General features: G+C 47.2%; 1 protein-coding gene across 1 annotated transcript in view; it reads left to right on the top strand.

Moving 5' to 3' along the window:
• arhgef12b (Rho guanine nucleotide exchange factor (GEF) 12b) overlaps window positions 1-16,127 on the top strand; it is a 106,228-nt gene that overhangs the window by 41,972 nt on the left and 48,129 nt on the right. The window contains 6 exon segments of the mRNA XM_061248319.1: window positions 3,143-3,163; window positions 7,885-7,979; window positions 9,436-9,489; window positions 11,776-11,874; window positions 13,814-13,863; window positions 15,866-15,923. Coding sequence (XP_061104303.1) covers window positions 3,143-3,163; window positions 7,885-7,979; window positions 9,436-9,489; window positions 11,776-11,874; window positions 13,814-13,863; window positions 15,866-15,923 — 377 coding nt within the window.

The raw sequence follows: 16,127 nt of genomic DNA, 5'->3' as shown, positions 1-16,127 counted from the left end.
GTCGCGGATCAGGGGCTTCAATCGGTTTAGGTTTTTAAGCATGCAGCCCCACAGTTCCAGCTTTAATTGAATTTTTCTGTTGGAAAAACGTGAGCTGATTATTCGTGTGGAGAAGAACCCCCCATGCGTACCCACCACATCGGTAGCTTTTGCATTGCTGATAAATATATAAGTTCACTTCCAGGGGTCATTGACTGTTTAGGCATGTGTGTTTGAAAAGGACACAGACGTTTTGACCTTCACTGGCCTAATTCTTACAAATAAAGCTCACTTGACCTCTGTCATTATAGTGTTGTTGCTTGATTTGCCCCAGACTGCCATCAGATCGGTTTTCAGGGCTGTAGGCCTGCTTTTCGGGGCAATGGCACCGGTGCAATCTCAAACATTCTGCAACGCAGGGAAATAGCAGTGCACCCAGAAATTCAGAAACTTGTTTTACTCATAAGAGTGAGACATTTTTGCTGTAAACGTTCATGAAACTAACGAAGCATAAAATATGTGCAGAAATATTTGGCCGTCTTTTGAATTGGAAAGTTCACATGCATTCTTTTAATAGAGCAGTATCAAATGGCCGACTAAAGTTATAAAAATATATATAACTTTAGTTAACTGTACGGTATTGACTCAGATAGTTTTCGTGTTCAACGAAAGATATTTCAGATACTTAAGTGTCCCAGCTGCCTTCACAGTGGCTGGTATGGGGCAATAAATGGGTTGCTGCCTTAAAAGCACTTAAAACACAAACAACAAAGCAGCTTAAACAGCAGTATTAGCTATGCCTTCAGAGCTTGTGTGTTTGTAAATTGCCGGATTATAATTATTTATAAATTACTTTTAATTTCATCTTTAGTTTGAACATTCTCTCACTCAAGGAGAGAATTGGCAAAGCTTATTGTATCAACAGCACTACATGTGAGGGAACAGATTGACAGGAGAAAATGGCTCGTGCGTTCCATCATTGCCGGGAAAAACTTGACGTAAACATCTTCGTGACAACCCAGATCTATTGAAATGGCGCTGTACACTTAAAAACATTTGCGATGATCACATGCTAATGCATCCCAATCAGCAGATGAGCCGCTGAATTATTTTTCCAGTTGGAGCAAACTGTCCACCCTCCCTCTACAACCTCTCTTTGTCATTTTCTAATGGCAAATGGTGCGCTAAAATATAAAATGATGTAATTTTGGATACAAACACAGAGACTGAATTAACATTTTAAAAGTTGATTTTTGGTATTCTGAGTTTATTTACTCACTGTGACGGCAGCAGTAGTTTTATTGTTGCTTGAGTGAATTCACATGCATTTTCCTGAACAAAATATTTAGTCGCAGATGTTCAAAGAGCTCAAAGAGCGTCAGGCTTGCTCTGTTTGTGAGCCACTTCCTGTCTCAGGCCCTCATCGTCCAGACTGTCCAGCTTCTTTCCTCCGCTATTAACTGCGTCCGCGTTCGACGCTCGAAGCATCGGCTAAATCCCTCGATTAACCGCCCGCCCACTCACACGCACAAATCCCACCAGCACTTGCCCCCCCATTATATCCCCCCCCTTCCCGCTAAAGGGGGTCACGTGACGTGCATCCACCAGGCTGTACCCAGACCCGTGTTTAGAAGAAGAGGAAAAGGCTACTCCGTTTCCTCCTGTCAGCAGCTGCCTGCTGTTTTCACGACCTCAAAGAGGTAAAGAACGTGAAAAACTTGCGGCTACTCCACCAAGCCGAGTGGAAGAAACCGATAATTTCATGACACGATAGGAGAAGCCAAAACTGACAGTTTACAGGAGGGGACGGACAGCCGTTGCGGGCTGAAGAGAGGGTCTGTCTTGCCGACGTTGCAGAGCTGCTGTACAAGCTGGCTCAGAAGAGGGGGGGGGGGGGGGGGGCTTCACCCATATCCTCCATGGAGGGGGGTCGTTTTGGCCGCGTATTGATCGCTGCAGCAGGCTTAAAAACAAGTTTATTGGGATGAGCAAGAGATTTGGCAAATCCTGCTCGTGTCCCCGCTCCCCTCCAAGCCGATCCCCCCCCCCCCCCCCCCCCCTTCCCCCCCCCGCCTGTTCCTCTCTCCCTTTCACACACTCAGGAAATGGGACCCCGGCCAGGAGCCCTGGCTGTTTCCGGGAGCACATCCCACAATGCCTCTCTCCGGTCGGATGGCTTGACGTGAGCGCCATTGTTCTCGGCGTGGAGCCATTGTTTCAGGGAAGGAACGGCAACAAAAAAACCCCCCAAAAAAACACCCGCAGAATTAGAAAAAAGTAGTCCCTGGCTATTTATAAAATGACATCCTCCCAGCGCTGCCTCTGGTCCTGCCTCTAATTTATACCATTTAAATAATATATTAAATTATATCATTTATACCACAGGTTGTGCTGATTGCAGTCCACTTAGCGTCCGCAATTTAGGATGTTTTTTTTTTTTTTTTTGTTATTTTTTAAAATTGTGCAGAATTCCTGAATCGAGATTCAGCCTCAGTCTGGATTAGAACAGAAAGTGGCCCTAGATTAGCATTTTATATAAATATCTGAATGTCAGTAACTCTCGCATTGCGTGGTGTTGTTTATTGTTATCAATTTAACAGCAAGGGTCTTTTCTTTTGTAGTGTCCTTCATTGATTTTGGACTTCTTTGACACCAAGTATTCAATATCTAGCACTGTAAACATTTTTTTTCTTTTTTTATTTTGTTGCCAGAATTGATTCATTGATTGCTAAATGACTGGGTTGGTCCTGCTTTCTGTGCTGTAGCCTAATTTATCATCAGAGTCTGCAAAGGCTGCAAGGTTCATTCCCAGGTTTGGGTACTGCTGCTGCAGCATTGAGACACTTAGCCTGAATTGCTCCGGTGAATATCCCGCTTCAAAATATCCTGTGAGATATGCCAGGCGCTGGAGGTGGAACCGAGTAATCACATACAGATCTATGACTTTGCACAGTCGGGTATAAAATGTGTTAATGCGTGATTACCAAAGGATGCGTCCACAATCCTTGAATTCTCCCAAGGAGCAGACCGGCATGTCAATCTGTGTCCACTGTTTTCTAATTGTTCCATTTTTTTGTTTGTTTTTAAAAAATGCTGTTATGATTATTTGATGCTTTTAAACAATTTAACCCTCAACTAAAATGTTCTCTCTTCTGTTTTACAGGTTTCCCAAAAAAGCGACCAGGTAAGACTCTTTAAAAAAAATATATATATTTAAAGTTTAATTTAACATTTCCATGTAGGCAAGAGAAGTGTGCACCCAGTACAGTAGGCATTGGCCTTCGGGCCTCTTGCAGGCCTGCTTGTAGCCACGCCCACAGTCAGGGCCTAGATTATTGCTGCCCTATAGCACGGGCGCATTCACAGAGGCAGAGCTTCACTGATTGGACGAGGATGCCACGCAGAGTGTTAAGCCAGCTGTGAACTTCATTTCCCATCAGGCCCTTTAAGCAGCTCCACCCATGGAAACGCATTGGTCAGTTAAAGTGGACCTGAGTAACGATCCTGTACCATTAAACCTTTCCCTGTAAACTGAATGCTAGCACCTTCCACAGGAAATATTTGCGAATACCCCTGCATCTGTGGAATGGAATGAATGCCCAGGCAGCAAGCGCACATTTAATTTATGATTAGCTGCAAAAGGAAACATGCCCCAGGTTGCAATTCCGATGGCCCTTATCATTTCAAGGGTGACTGTATGTGTTAAGCCCATTTTAATTTCAGCTTTTTAAGCTTTGTGTCTCCTGTGAAATTACTGTATATTAGTGAGACCTCAGAGCCCTCTGTGCTTCCTGTGCAGTGAATTAGGGTTATTAGCAGGTTACAGTTTACACCACAGGTGTCACACTCCAGTCCTGGAGGGCCGCTGCTAGTGTCTGCTGGTTTTTGGGTTGTTCATTCAAGTCATTGATTGGCTAAAGAGTCCACACACCTTATTCTCAAGGCCTTCACTGACAGCTGATTGGAAGGAAAACCCCAAAAACCTGCGGCCCCCTGGGGATTCAGTTTGACACCCCCTGGTGTACACTGGTCAAGAGAGGCTGGGAGGCTCTGTACAGTCCAGTGTTGTGTAAGGAGCTCTGGAAGGGCTCCCAGAGATGCTGTGTTCATAGTTGAGTGGTCAGCATTCATTCAGTGGTCCATTCCAGGCACATGCAGGGGGGAGGGCTCTGTGTGTCCGAGCACCTGTCCGCTTTGGGCCCCGGTGTGCCCCATGTGCCAGCTTTGATTTGTTTGTGTTACACATTTTTATTCATTAATTTTGGCAAAATATACACTCACTGTGCACTTTATTAGGACTTATTCATGCGACTATCTAATCAGGGTGGCAGCAGTGCAATGCATACAATCATACAGATATGGGTCAGGAGCTTCAGTTAATGTTCACATGAACTAAAAAGCAAGTGAGCAGTAGTTCTGTGGGCACAAACACCTTGTTAATGAGAGACGTCAAAGGAGAATGGCCAGACTGGTCAAAGCTGACAGGAAGATGCGCAGTAACGCAAATAACCACACATTACAACAGTGGTATGCAGAAGAACATCTCTGAACACACAACACTTCAAACCTATAAGTGGATAAGCTACAGCAGCAGAAGACGTAAGAAGTCAAAAAAAATAAGTCAAATACCTAATAAAGTGCTCACTGAGTGTATATATTGTGTACAATAACATAGCGTTGTAAAGCTGTTTTTCCTCACTTGCCGTGCCCTTGTCTTACTTGAGCACTTGCCCCTGACAAGCTCTCGGCACGGCCCTGATCTGTACCCCGTTAAGATTGTGCAACAATACCTCCAACACGCTCATTAGCATCCCTCTCAGCCCCGCGCTCCTGTGCCCTCCTCAGTTTTATGTTTTTACCATACTCCACTGTCAGCCAAGGAGACGTGATATGAAATTAAGCAATAAAACCAAGGAAATAAGCAGCCCTGGTCTCATAAGATTTTCAGGTGCGCGCCTCGTAATCGGCGTAAACATAATGTGCATTGAAATGTCATCAGCGCTTTTAACATTCAGCAGGAGTCTTTTGCAACCCTAAACTTCCGGGGAAAGTTTTTTTCATTTGTACTGCAAGGACACGCACGTCAAATCAGTGTCCCCTAATAAATCAGGTTAATGTGGAACATCCAGCCAGGCCTACCATAGTTTCCGCTCAGTTTCCTATATTGACAGTACTGCTCTGGACTCCCGTTTATGAATGATCGGTGGCACTCCATCCCTTTATTTGAAACCGTTTGCTCCTCAGTCTTAAGAAGGTCCGGCACAGAGGCGCATTGTTTGTAGTCTATGACTCATTCTCTCTGGTGCTCTGTGGAGTTGTCACAGGGCTGGTAGCAGCATCCAGGGTTTTTTTTAAACATAACTAAAGTTGTTATTTATGTATCTGTGCTCAAAACTGGCTAACCCTGTAATTTAACATTTTACGGTCTTCTGTGGCCTCGTTCATTAGATGTTTGTTCGGCCTGGCGGCGCACACACAGTGACAGTCCTGCTCTGAACTGAAGTCATTTATGCCCAAAAAGCCAAGCGGGCAATTCACCCGCTCAGAACGCCGTTGACATTTCTTATACAAAATGGACGCATGAGTAACAACCAGTGCAGTAGATGCATAGTTATCTCTGTTCAGCACATGGTTGTCCCCATAGTATGTAAGACAATGTTACAAATGATGCAAGGCATGCTGAACAAAGGAGACCTGACACACAACTGGTAAACGGTTGGCATTTATATAGCGCCTTTATCCAAAGCGCTGTAGAATTGATGCTTCTCATTCACCCATTCATACACACGCTCGCTCACCGACAGCAATTGGCTGCCATGCAAGGCCCCGACCAGCTCGTCAGGAGTATTTGGGGGTTAGTTTTCTTGCTCAGGGTCACCGGCGACCCTCCGACTGCCAGACGGGCTCTTACCACCTGAGCCAATGCTGCCCCGGCAGGGTACACACAATTGAACCAAACAAGAGCAGAATAAAAAGAGGCGGTGTTTTGAGTTTGTACAGTGCAGTGTGTGCAAAACCCTCAGTGCTAACTGTTCACAACTGCAGTCGGTTCGTCCAAATATCGCATGGTTGGTTGCATCATGGAACTGGTCTGGGGCAGCAGGTTGTGTCTATAGTAACCAAATAAAAGATGGAGAAACTAGTTTGGTAGCTAGCTACCTAGCATAACTAGTTTCCTCATATATTTTAGGTAGTTTCCTCATGTTTCATTTGGCTTGCCTTCCTGTCGAAAGGATTTGTCCTTAGTTTGGCTAAGAAATGAGGTCCGACTTCCCTGGATTTTATTCTGTCGTGGCAAACAAAATCGGATAGGACCCACTTCCCGAAATCTCCTGCATTCCACCTGGACACGACCGTTGTAGCATTGCCGTGGTCATGACTGGAATACTTTTTGAGATTCATCCTTTTGAACAAAGCGTTGCTGAACCTATGCCTAAGGGTATTGTCATCTTTACGATCGATCACACAGAGATTTGTGCTCAAATTCCTGGCTTGAAATTTGAAAGTTATGTGTCAATGTTCCTGAGTTGTGCCGAGCAAATAAAAAAATCTGTGCAGAAAGTTTGTGCGCCCCCCAGTGATGTGGAGGGACATGAACTGAAGAACATTGAGTTCATTGGGAGTCTTGACGTAACACAGAGCAAGAACCTTTGCCCACATATGGATTTCTGGAGAATTTCTCTGTGGAAAAAATGAATTGATTTTCACCTAGCCATCCCTGTCATAGTCTGTGATTTAAGATAGCATTTAAACTCAGACATTTTTATCCTCTCACATTTCTCTCTTAAATGGCAGAGGGTCCGCTGAATTCCAATGCCGCTTTCCACCCGAAATGATTAGATTGCTGCCCATGTTATCTGCATCACATCCAGCAGTTCTGCGACATGGCTTTTCAAGCTAGTCAAAGCTAACATTAGAGCATAACAATAGCAATAATAACAATAGCAAAAATAAAGCTATTTACAACGATGTGTGCGATGTAGTTGTCCGAGGAGTCGTCACGGGTGTGGCAACCACTGTTAGCATTTCTTTTTTTAAGATTACACCAAATTGTTTTTGATTTATAAAAAAATATATATATATAATTTAATATACAAATACAAACATCCACATGTCATGTGTTATTTTTAAGGAATTTTTCCCATAGGCCTTCTGTATTTATTTTTGTCCGGAAGACGCAAAAATGCTACAGAACAGTGCAAAACAGGTGAAGATTGGCCCAATTTAGCTTTAAGAGGTTAAGTGAATGTCAGAGGCCTATTCATTATACTGACAATGGCAACATGTTTGCCGGAGGTTCTTTTCCAAAATGTTTGTGCACTGTTTGGAGAACATACTTAAAGGTACAATAGGTAAGATTTTTGTCTAAAAACATTATTACAAGACCATTGTAAATCCCTAACTATCATTGAAAAAGGCTCACTGACATGTTGACTCACCCTCTGCCTGTGTTTATAGTCCTTAAATTCGGATTTCAAAATATGCAGTTGACGGGCCGGCACTCTGTACCAAAACATCGTATAGCTGTACAATCATTCATGCTCATTGGTTGAAAATTGGTTCTAATTGCCACAGCCAATGGCATTTCAACGTCAGTGCGTTTACAGAGAAGGGGGAGGGATAGACAGTGTTGTGGTTTGAAGGTGTTTGTTGCTGCAGGTCCTCTCTTGACCGTTAGAAGTCCGAAATGACCTACTGTACCTTTAAGTGAGGGTGAAGCAGATACGATGGAGGACGAGAACAGGGTCTGGCATGCTTTCCTGCGGTCTCCTGTTTATGGACCACGCTTCCATACGTTAATAAATGGCTTAGCCTCGCTGTCATCTGTCACTTCCACGTGACCTTCCACGGGATTGCGTGTCTTTCTGCGTGACGGTGTGTCCCCCACTGCCTCTCTCTCCGCAGGGCAAGCAGCATTCTCAGCAAGGACCACCCCCCGGACAAGAAGCCCAAGAGTGACAAACAGACCACGCCCCCTTCACATGAGTTTGACCCTACAGGTAATGCACGCGCAAGCGCGCACATACTCCATGCGTTTCTCATGATTCCCCCTTTCTGATATCCCTATCCCTCTTGTCTAACCCCAAAAAAAAGAAAAAGAAAAGGGGAGGGGAGGGCAGGGGGTAACTTTTTTCCATTCAATGGACACATGGAGCGCGGTCATATATAAATTTTGCTCTTAATGAGTGGGTGAATGAGGAATGCCGACAAGACACTTCCGGAGTCTGTCGCTGGAACATGACTCATGGGATCAGTCCCCTTCCACCTTTCTCTGCCTCGCTTTTTCTCTTTGCCTCTCTCTATCTCTCTCTCTCTCTCTCCTCTCTCTCTCCTCTCTCTCTCTCTGTCAAATTCAAATTCCAAAAATGCTTTATTGGCATGATAAGATGAATCTTATCCAAAGCCCTCTCTGCCTTTTTCCTCTCTCTCTCTCTCTCTCTCTCTCTCTCTCTCTCTCTCTCTCTCTCTCTCTCTCTCTCTCTCTCTCTCTCTCTCTCTCTCTCCTCTCCTCTCCTCTCCTCTCCTCTCCTTCCCTCCCTCCCTCCCTCCCCCTCCCTTTCACTCTCCCTCTCTCTCACTCTCCCTCTCTCCTCAGTTGTGACAGTGCCCCGATCCTGTGCGATTCGTTGTTAAGACCGACATCACATTAGCGTTTTAGCTGGACGTTTCCTTCGCTTCGTCCTCTGGAGTTGTTATGCTCCGGCATTGCTTCAGCCAGCAGTGCTGTTCTGTACACTGTGTTAAGCCCTCTGGAACGGGCGCTGGATTGATTGACAGCTCGGCGATCTGGCCGTGCTTTGAGTCGCAGCCACGCGCACGCACTCTCCTATCCAGATTAGTGTCTGTTCTGCCACATTAAGTCACGGTATAGGTAAGGCCCAACTGTAGACCGCAGTGAATCCAGCCTGTGTCTCTCAGGGTCAGAGGTCGTCAATAGCGTTCATATTTTCCTGTAGATAAAAGCATGCTATAAAGTAAGGGTTCTCACGATCCTTGAAAATGTTCAAATTCTTCAAGTTCTTCAGCAGAACTAAATTCTTGAGTTTGAATGCCTGCGTTTCTTGGTGAAAGGTTTTGGCGGTCATCTTGATAGGCCTCATGTCCATATTTTATCCAAAATGGTGCCCTCTCTGATCCTGGATCGGAATCCACATTCTGTTCAAAATGGTTTATGTTTTGATGATCGCGGTTGAAAGAGCTGATCCTGTGAAATCCAGGCCCTTTTTTTAAGATTCATAGTTCCTATGGGTCTGTGCCTTTAGGGACTGGAACCTTTGGAAGTATGTAAGTCCTTGAAACGCCTGGCGAGGTAAGTGTGGGGCTCACTGCTTTGGTAGGGCTGAACGGCACAGTGTGGGCAGGTGGGTGAGTTGGTGAGGCCCTTTGGTACTGTCACGGTTCTCATTTGACGTGTTCTCCCGCTTCCTGTCCCTGTCCCGCCCCACCACGTGACAGAGCTGCTGGCGCAGAGGAGCGGGAGTGTAGCAGAGGGGAAAGCAGAGCCCTGTGGTAAGAGCTGGCCTTGGGCTTCCCCATGCTGCTGATCCTACAGTGTGACACCCCCCCCCCGCAAACTGCACTCTGCATACTACACACTTACTCTCTCAAACACTACACTCCGCATACTACACACTCACTCTCTCACATACTACACTCCACATACTACACTCTCACTCTCTCACACACACTACACTCTGCATACTACACTCACTCCCACACACTACACTGCATACTACACTCACTCTCCCACACACACTACACTCTGCATACTACACACTTACTCTCTCAAACACTACACTCCACATACTACACACTCACTCTCACACACACTACACTCTGCATACAACACACTCACTCTCTCACACACTACACTGCATACTACACTCACTCACACACTACACTGCATACTACACTCACTCTCCCACACACACTACACTCTGGATACTACACACTTACTCTCACACACTACACTCTGCATACTACACTCTCACTCTCCCACACACACTACACTCTGCATACTACACACTTACTCTCTCACACACTACACTCCACATACTACACACTCACATTCGCCCTGAACTCGTACAGTCTAACTCTCTCACTCACACTATGTTCTCTCACACACACACACACACACACACACACACACACACTCACACTATGTTCTCACACGCACACACACTACACTCTCACTCTCTCACATACACACTCTCACACTCACTACACTCTTACAGTCTCTCTCACACACACACACACACTCACACTATGTTCTCTCTCTCACACACACACACACTAGGCTCTCACTCTCTCACGTGCCCTACACTCGTACAGTCTTAACTCTACCACACACTATGTGTTCTCTCACACGCACCACACTCAAACACACCTTGACAGTCACGCACACAAAAACCTACACACAGTTACACTGTGGTACATACCTACACATAATGGAACATATGCGCAAATATAATCTTACCCATACCACAATACACACATTATCCACACGCACACATGGACACTTGAATTATTACACAGACACCATGAGCCCCCGGGATGTGTCCCTCTCTACTCCATCCCAGCTTGCTGGCATGTTGAAAAGCACCACGCAGGAGTGTGTTTATAACAGCTCGGCACGGATAACAGACCTCCCCAAACCGCCCCAGGGCTTGGCTGGCTTGAGCACCCCCTGCAGGCAGAGCTGGGAACGGGGGCACAGGTGCAGTTTGACACGCTCATGCCTCGCTGCCCAGCGGGGACCGGAACCCTCCCTCCTGGGCGTACGCTTCCCCCGCGCTCCCTGAAGAACGCCGCACTTCAAGGGGTTAAAAAGGACCTGGAGCTGCTGTCAGATTCAGATTCCCGCCGGGCTACAAAGAGCCTTGGACCGGGGGGGAATAATTTGGGTATTTTGTCCTTGATGTTGGGCAGTGAGTCACTAGTTCGGTGAGCGAGCCCCCCTCCCCCGGGGGAACAGCGGGCCGTTGTGTGGGCGGGCGAGCGGGGCCGTATGGGCCCTGCTGCCGTATGGGCCCCGCTCACACGCGTGGCCCCCGTGCGGCTCTGTCCCGCCCTTGAATGCGCTCCTCTGTGTGGAGACCTCTGACTGAGGCCTTCTCTGCGCACTGTGGGGAAAGCTTGTCTCCGTCTCTGCGCACTGTGTGGGGAAAGCTCGTCTCCGTGACAACGATCATGAGGTTCGCTGACACTTGGGAGACAGAAACTTTCCTGTCTCTCTGACCACCTGAGCCTCGAATGGGAAGGGCGTGGGGAACACCTCGGTGGCTGCAGCCAGGAACCTTCCCGAATAAACCCACGCTTCCCTCTGCCTGTGTGTGCGCGTGTGGGCTTGTGGAGTGACTTGGCGTGACTTAGCGTGGCGTGTGGAACCGTGTGAAATCTGCGTGTGCCGTGTTGTAGCCCCACTGTTGCAGAGCCTTTAGTGAAAATTCAAGCACGTGCTGCATTTTCTGTCATTTTTCATCAATTGGCCATTAGTTGTCAATCTTGGTTGGTATAGGAACAAGTACAGTACGGCTTTGCAGAGTGGACCTAAACGCATGCTTGAATTTACTGCTCTGCTCTGTGTGGAGTGGACTGCTCTTCTGGCCTGTGTGTGCGGTGGACACCACGGTGTTTAAAGGAGTGGGCACTGATCTCGGCTTCCTGTGGAAGGGCCACACGGCACTAACCTGCACTGCGCTCTCCGTCTGACTGTGGGGAGCCCTGCTGCAGTGTGTGACCCTGTTTTCTCCCCTCTTTCTGTGTGTGCGTGTGCGTGTGTGTGTGCGTGCTCAGGGCTCGTCCAGCGATGTGTGATCATTCAGAAAGATGACAATGGCTTTGGGCTGACGGTGAGCGGAGACAACCCCGTGTTCGTCCAGCTGGTGAAAGAGGGTAAGTGTGTGGGGCCTGGTCAGGTCCTGGGGGAGATGTGTATATGAGAGTGGACATGTTTTCGGTGCTGTTTCGTACAAGAACTGAACGCACGTAACAGCTTTGCGTCTGTCCAATGACTGTTCTCGCATTTGCCTCGTGTCACCGTAAATCCTGCCCCCCCCCACACACACTCACACACACACTCACACACTCACACACTCACACACTCACACACACACACACACACTCACACTCACACTCACACACACACACACACACACACACACACACTGTACTTACCTCAGTTCTCAATTAGACGTTGACGCGTGTGTGTCCAGTTTTCTGGGTTATTTTGACGGGCAGGCAGACACACCGTCAGCGCGTGTGTGTCCAGTTTTCTGGGGTATTTTGACGGGCAGGCAGACACACCGTCAGCGCGTGTGTGTCCAGTTTTCTGGGGTATTTTGACGGGCAGGCAGACACACCGTCAGCGCGTGTGCTCACACTGTCGGGGGGGTGGAGGGAGGAACAGCCCTTACCTGAGCGCTTTTCTCTCTTTCCCGCCGCGGCGTGTGCTGCAGACATAACAGCCTTAAGTGTTATTTATGTCTTCCGCCAAAGGCAGGCGCAGCGCCGGCCCTGTCACCGCTGTTTACAGTGGGATGATGCGGCACCTTCCGTCGGCCGGGACCGTCTGTCGCTCCCTTATCCCATAATGAACCCCCTCTCGCTCCTAAAGCCCCCGGCCGGGGGGGGGCTTAAGCCAGCCGGCAGCGTGCGCTGCTGTGATAGGCCTCCGCAGAGCTGGGGGTGCTGCTCCTGTCGTCTTGGCTTCTGTGTGGTTTTTTATTTTTTTTGTTTTTTTTTGGAGACGGCCCTGTACTTAAAAACGGGTCTGCTCAAATGTGATATGAGGCAGCAAAACATGCGTTTATTCATCCTCCGGGGCTTGGCTGGAGCGCTGGAAAACAGGCGAGTGTGTAATTACCGAGCGCTGAGCCCAGTTTTCGGAGTGTGAGGCGGCCCTGCGCGTTAATTAAGCTGCGGTTCGCGCTGCGCTCAGGCAGCGGGTTTTAACGGCGCGCGATGACGCGGGTCGGCGTTAAGGCCGGTTCTGCTCCGGGTGCCGGTGTTGTGTTCGGTGCCGGTGTTGTGTTCGGCGCCGGTGTTGTGTTCGGCGCCGGTGTTGTGTTCGGCGCCGGTGTTGTGTTCGGTGCCGGTGTTGTGTTCGGCGCCGGTGTTGTGTTCGGCGCCGGTGTTGTGTTCGGTGCCGGTGTTGTGTTCGGCGCCGGTGTTGTGTTCGGCGCCGGTGTTGTGTTCGGCGCCGGTGTTGTGTTCTGTGCCGGTGTTGTGTTCGGCGCCGGTGTTTGTTGCGGTGCTCCGATCGATCTGTGTGTGCGCCTGAGTCTACGCGGTGTCGGGTTTAGTCAGGCCCGGCGCTTTGGGAAGCGGCCCTCTGTGTTTGAGGGTTGTGGGGCCCCTGTGTTTGAGGGTTGTGGGGCCACTGTGTTTGAGGGTTGTGGGGCCCCTGTGTTTGAAGGTTGTGGGGCCCCTGTGTTTGAGGGTTGTGGGGCCCCTGTGTTTGAGGGTTGTGGGGCCCCTGCGTTTGAGGGTTGTGGGGCCCCTGTTTTTGAGGGTTGTGGGGCCCCTGTGTTTGAGGGTTGTGGGGCCCCTGTGTTTGAGGGTTGTGGGGCCCCTGTGTTTGAGGGTTGTGGGGCCCCTGTGTTTGAGGGTTGTGGGGCCCCTGTGTTTGAGGGTTGTGGGGCCCCTGTGTTTGAGGGTTGTGGGGCCCCTGTGTTTGAGGGTTGTGGGGCCGCTGTGTTTGAGGGTTGTGGGCCCCCTGTGTTTGAGGGTTGTGGAGCCCCTGTGTTTGAGGGTTGTGGGGCCCCTGTTTCTGCATGCAGATGAAGCGGCGCTGAGGGTCATTTCCCCCTGTTCCTCTGCCTCCCTCCTGTAGATGGCGCTGCCATGCGGGCTGGCGTTCAGACCGGGGACAGGATCATTAAGGTGAGTGAGTCACTGGTGACACCAAACATCCAGACACACGCATGCACACAGGCACATACACACACATATACACACATATACACACAGGCACATACACACACATATACGCACAGGCACACATACCCACAGGCACATACACACACATATACACACATATACACACAGGCACATACACACACATATACACACATATACACACAGGCACATACACACACATATACACACATATACCCACAGGCACATACACACACATATACACACACTCACATACATATACCCACAGACACACATACCCACAGGCACATACACACACATATACACACATATACGCACAGGCACATATACACACATATACACACATATACCCACAGGCACATACACACACATATACACACATATACACACAGGCACATACACACACATATACACACATATACACACAGGCACATACACACACATATACACACATATACACACAGGCACATATACACACATATACATACATATACCCACAGGCACATACACACACACATATACACACATATACCCACAGGCACATACACACACATATACACACATATACCCACAGGCACATACACACACACATATACACACATATACCCACAGGCACATACACACACACATATACACACAGGCACATACACACACACATATACACACATATACCCACAGGCACATACACACACATATACACACATATACGCACAGGCACATATACGCGCAGGCACATATACACACAGGCACATATACACACTTGCATACATTGCATTGCCTCAATACCCCATATACAGTGGCCCCCAGAATTATTGGCACCCTTAATAAAAATGAATAAAAAAGGTTGGGTATAATAAACAACACTAATAATAATTGATATGTTATGTTCAAACATATGGGGAAACTATACTTTTATTTCAATACATTTTCTATCATGTTTCAAGGTTTCTTTTATTAAGTAATCTCTTTTTTACTAAAAAACTGAACAAAACAAAAAACATTTGTCAAAAGTACTGGCAGCCCTAACAATTATGGTAAATGATATCAAAGTTATCAAAGTTGGCTGAACAATTTTGCTTAATTAAGCTTATCTCAGTCAAAAGGAACTGTATTGTGTCTGTCATTGCATCACTTCCTGTTTCCTTGGAGAATAAAAATATGGTAACAAGCATGCAGAATCCCTTTCAGTCTGGTAATGGGTACATGGCTGCAGAAGTCTGGTAATGGGTACAAAATTAAACATACCACTTAGCACTGTATATAATAATTTAAAAAGTAAAATATATAGTAAAATTGTTGCAAATTGCATGGGGAATGGTCAAACATCCCTCCAAATGTGTTCTCTACTTATCACACATTATAGGAAAAGACTCATGGCTGTCATCTTTGACAGGAGTGTTTTCACAAAGTATTAAACCAGGGGTGCCAATAATTGTGAAACCTGTTTTTTGGGGAAATACATTTTTTATATGAAATATGAAATGGTCAATGCAATTGAATCAATAATAAAGCACACTACACATGTCCGGGAAAGAAATATACAACAACTATTATTTTTCGTTTACGGTATTTTTTGTGCGTATTTATCACCAAAATACCCAAATAAAAACAACGCTTGTGCCTGCACACACACACAGCTTACGTAAACAGACATGCATGCCCACTTGTACACACCACTCTGAAGCATACATACGCAGACACACGCAGCTCGCAAACTTCAGCATCCCTCCACTCTGTGAAACCGCTCCACCTGCTGGCTGAATGTGGAACTGCAGCTGTAGCAGTGCTCTTCCCTGATCATGGCCTGGGCCTCTGTGCTGCTTGTGTTAGTGCAGATACATGCCTGAGGAGGGATGTAGAGTTGTAAGTCTGAGTATAAAACATAAGCTCAGAGAGACTGCACAACACACGGTACACATTTTCTTCAGGTATAGTCAAGCGTATGAATATGAATGTTTTTTTTTTTTTTTTTTTTTCTCTCTTGCAGGTGAACGGGACCTTAGTGACACATTCAAACCACGTAGAAGTCGTGAAGCTGATTAAATGTAAGTATAGCCTCAGCTGTGGTATAGTAGATATAGTCACAGTGCAGTCATATTGCGGTACAAGAAGAAGCAAAGCATTGAACTGCCATGTAGAACATGCTGAATTAGTGTGAATTTGGCACGTCCAGTCGTTCACTGTTCCAGAGTTTCTTTTTCATATTTATTCAAAGTTTCCGTTAAACTTCTGATACACTTCCAGCTCCT

Source organism: Conger conger, chromosome 7, assembly GCF_963514075.1.
Source record: "Conger conger chromosome 7, fConCon1.1, whole genome shotgun sequence".
NCBI classification, from domain to species: Eukaryota; Metazoa; Chordata; class Actinopteri; order Anguilliformes; family Congridae; genus Conger; species Conger conger.
Note: the sequence above shows the minus strand (reverse complement) of the source record. Positions and strands in the feature narration are given on the sequence as shown.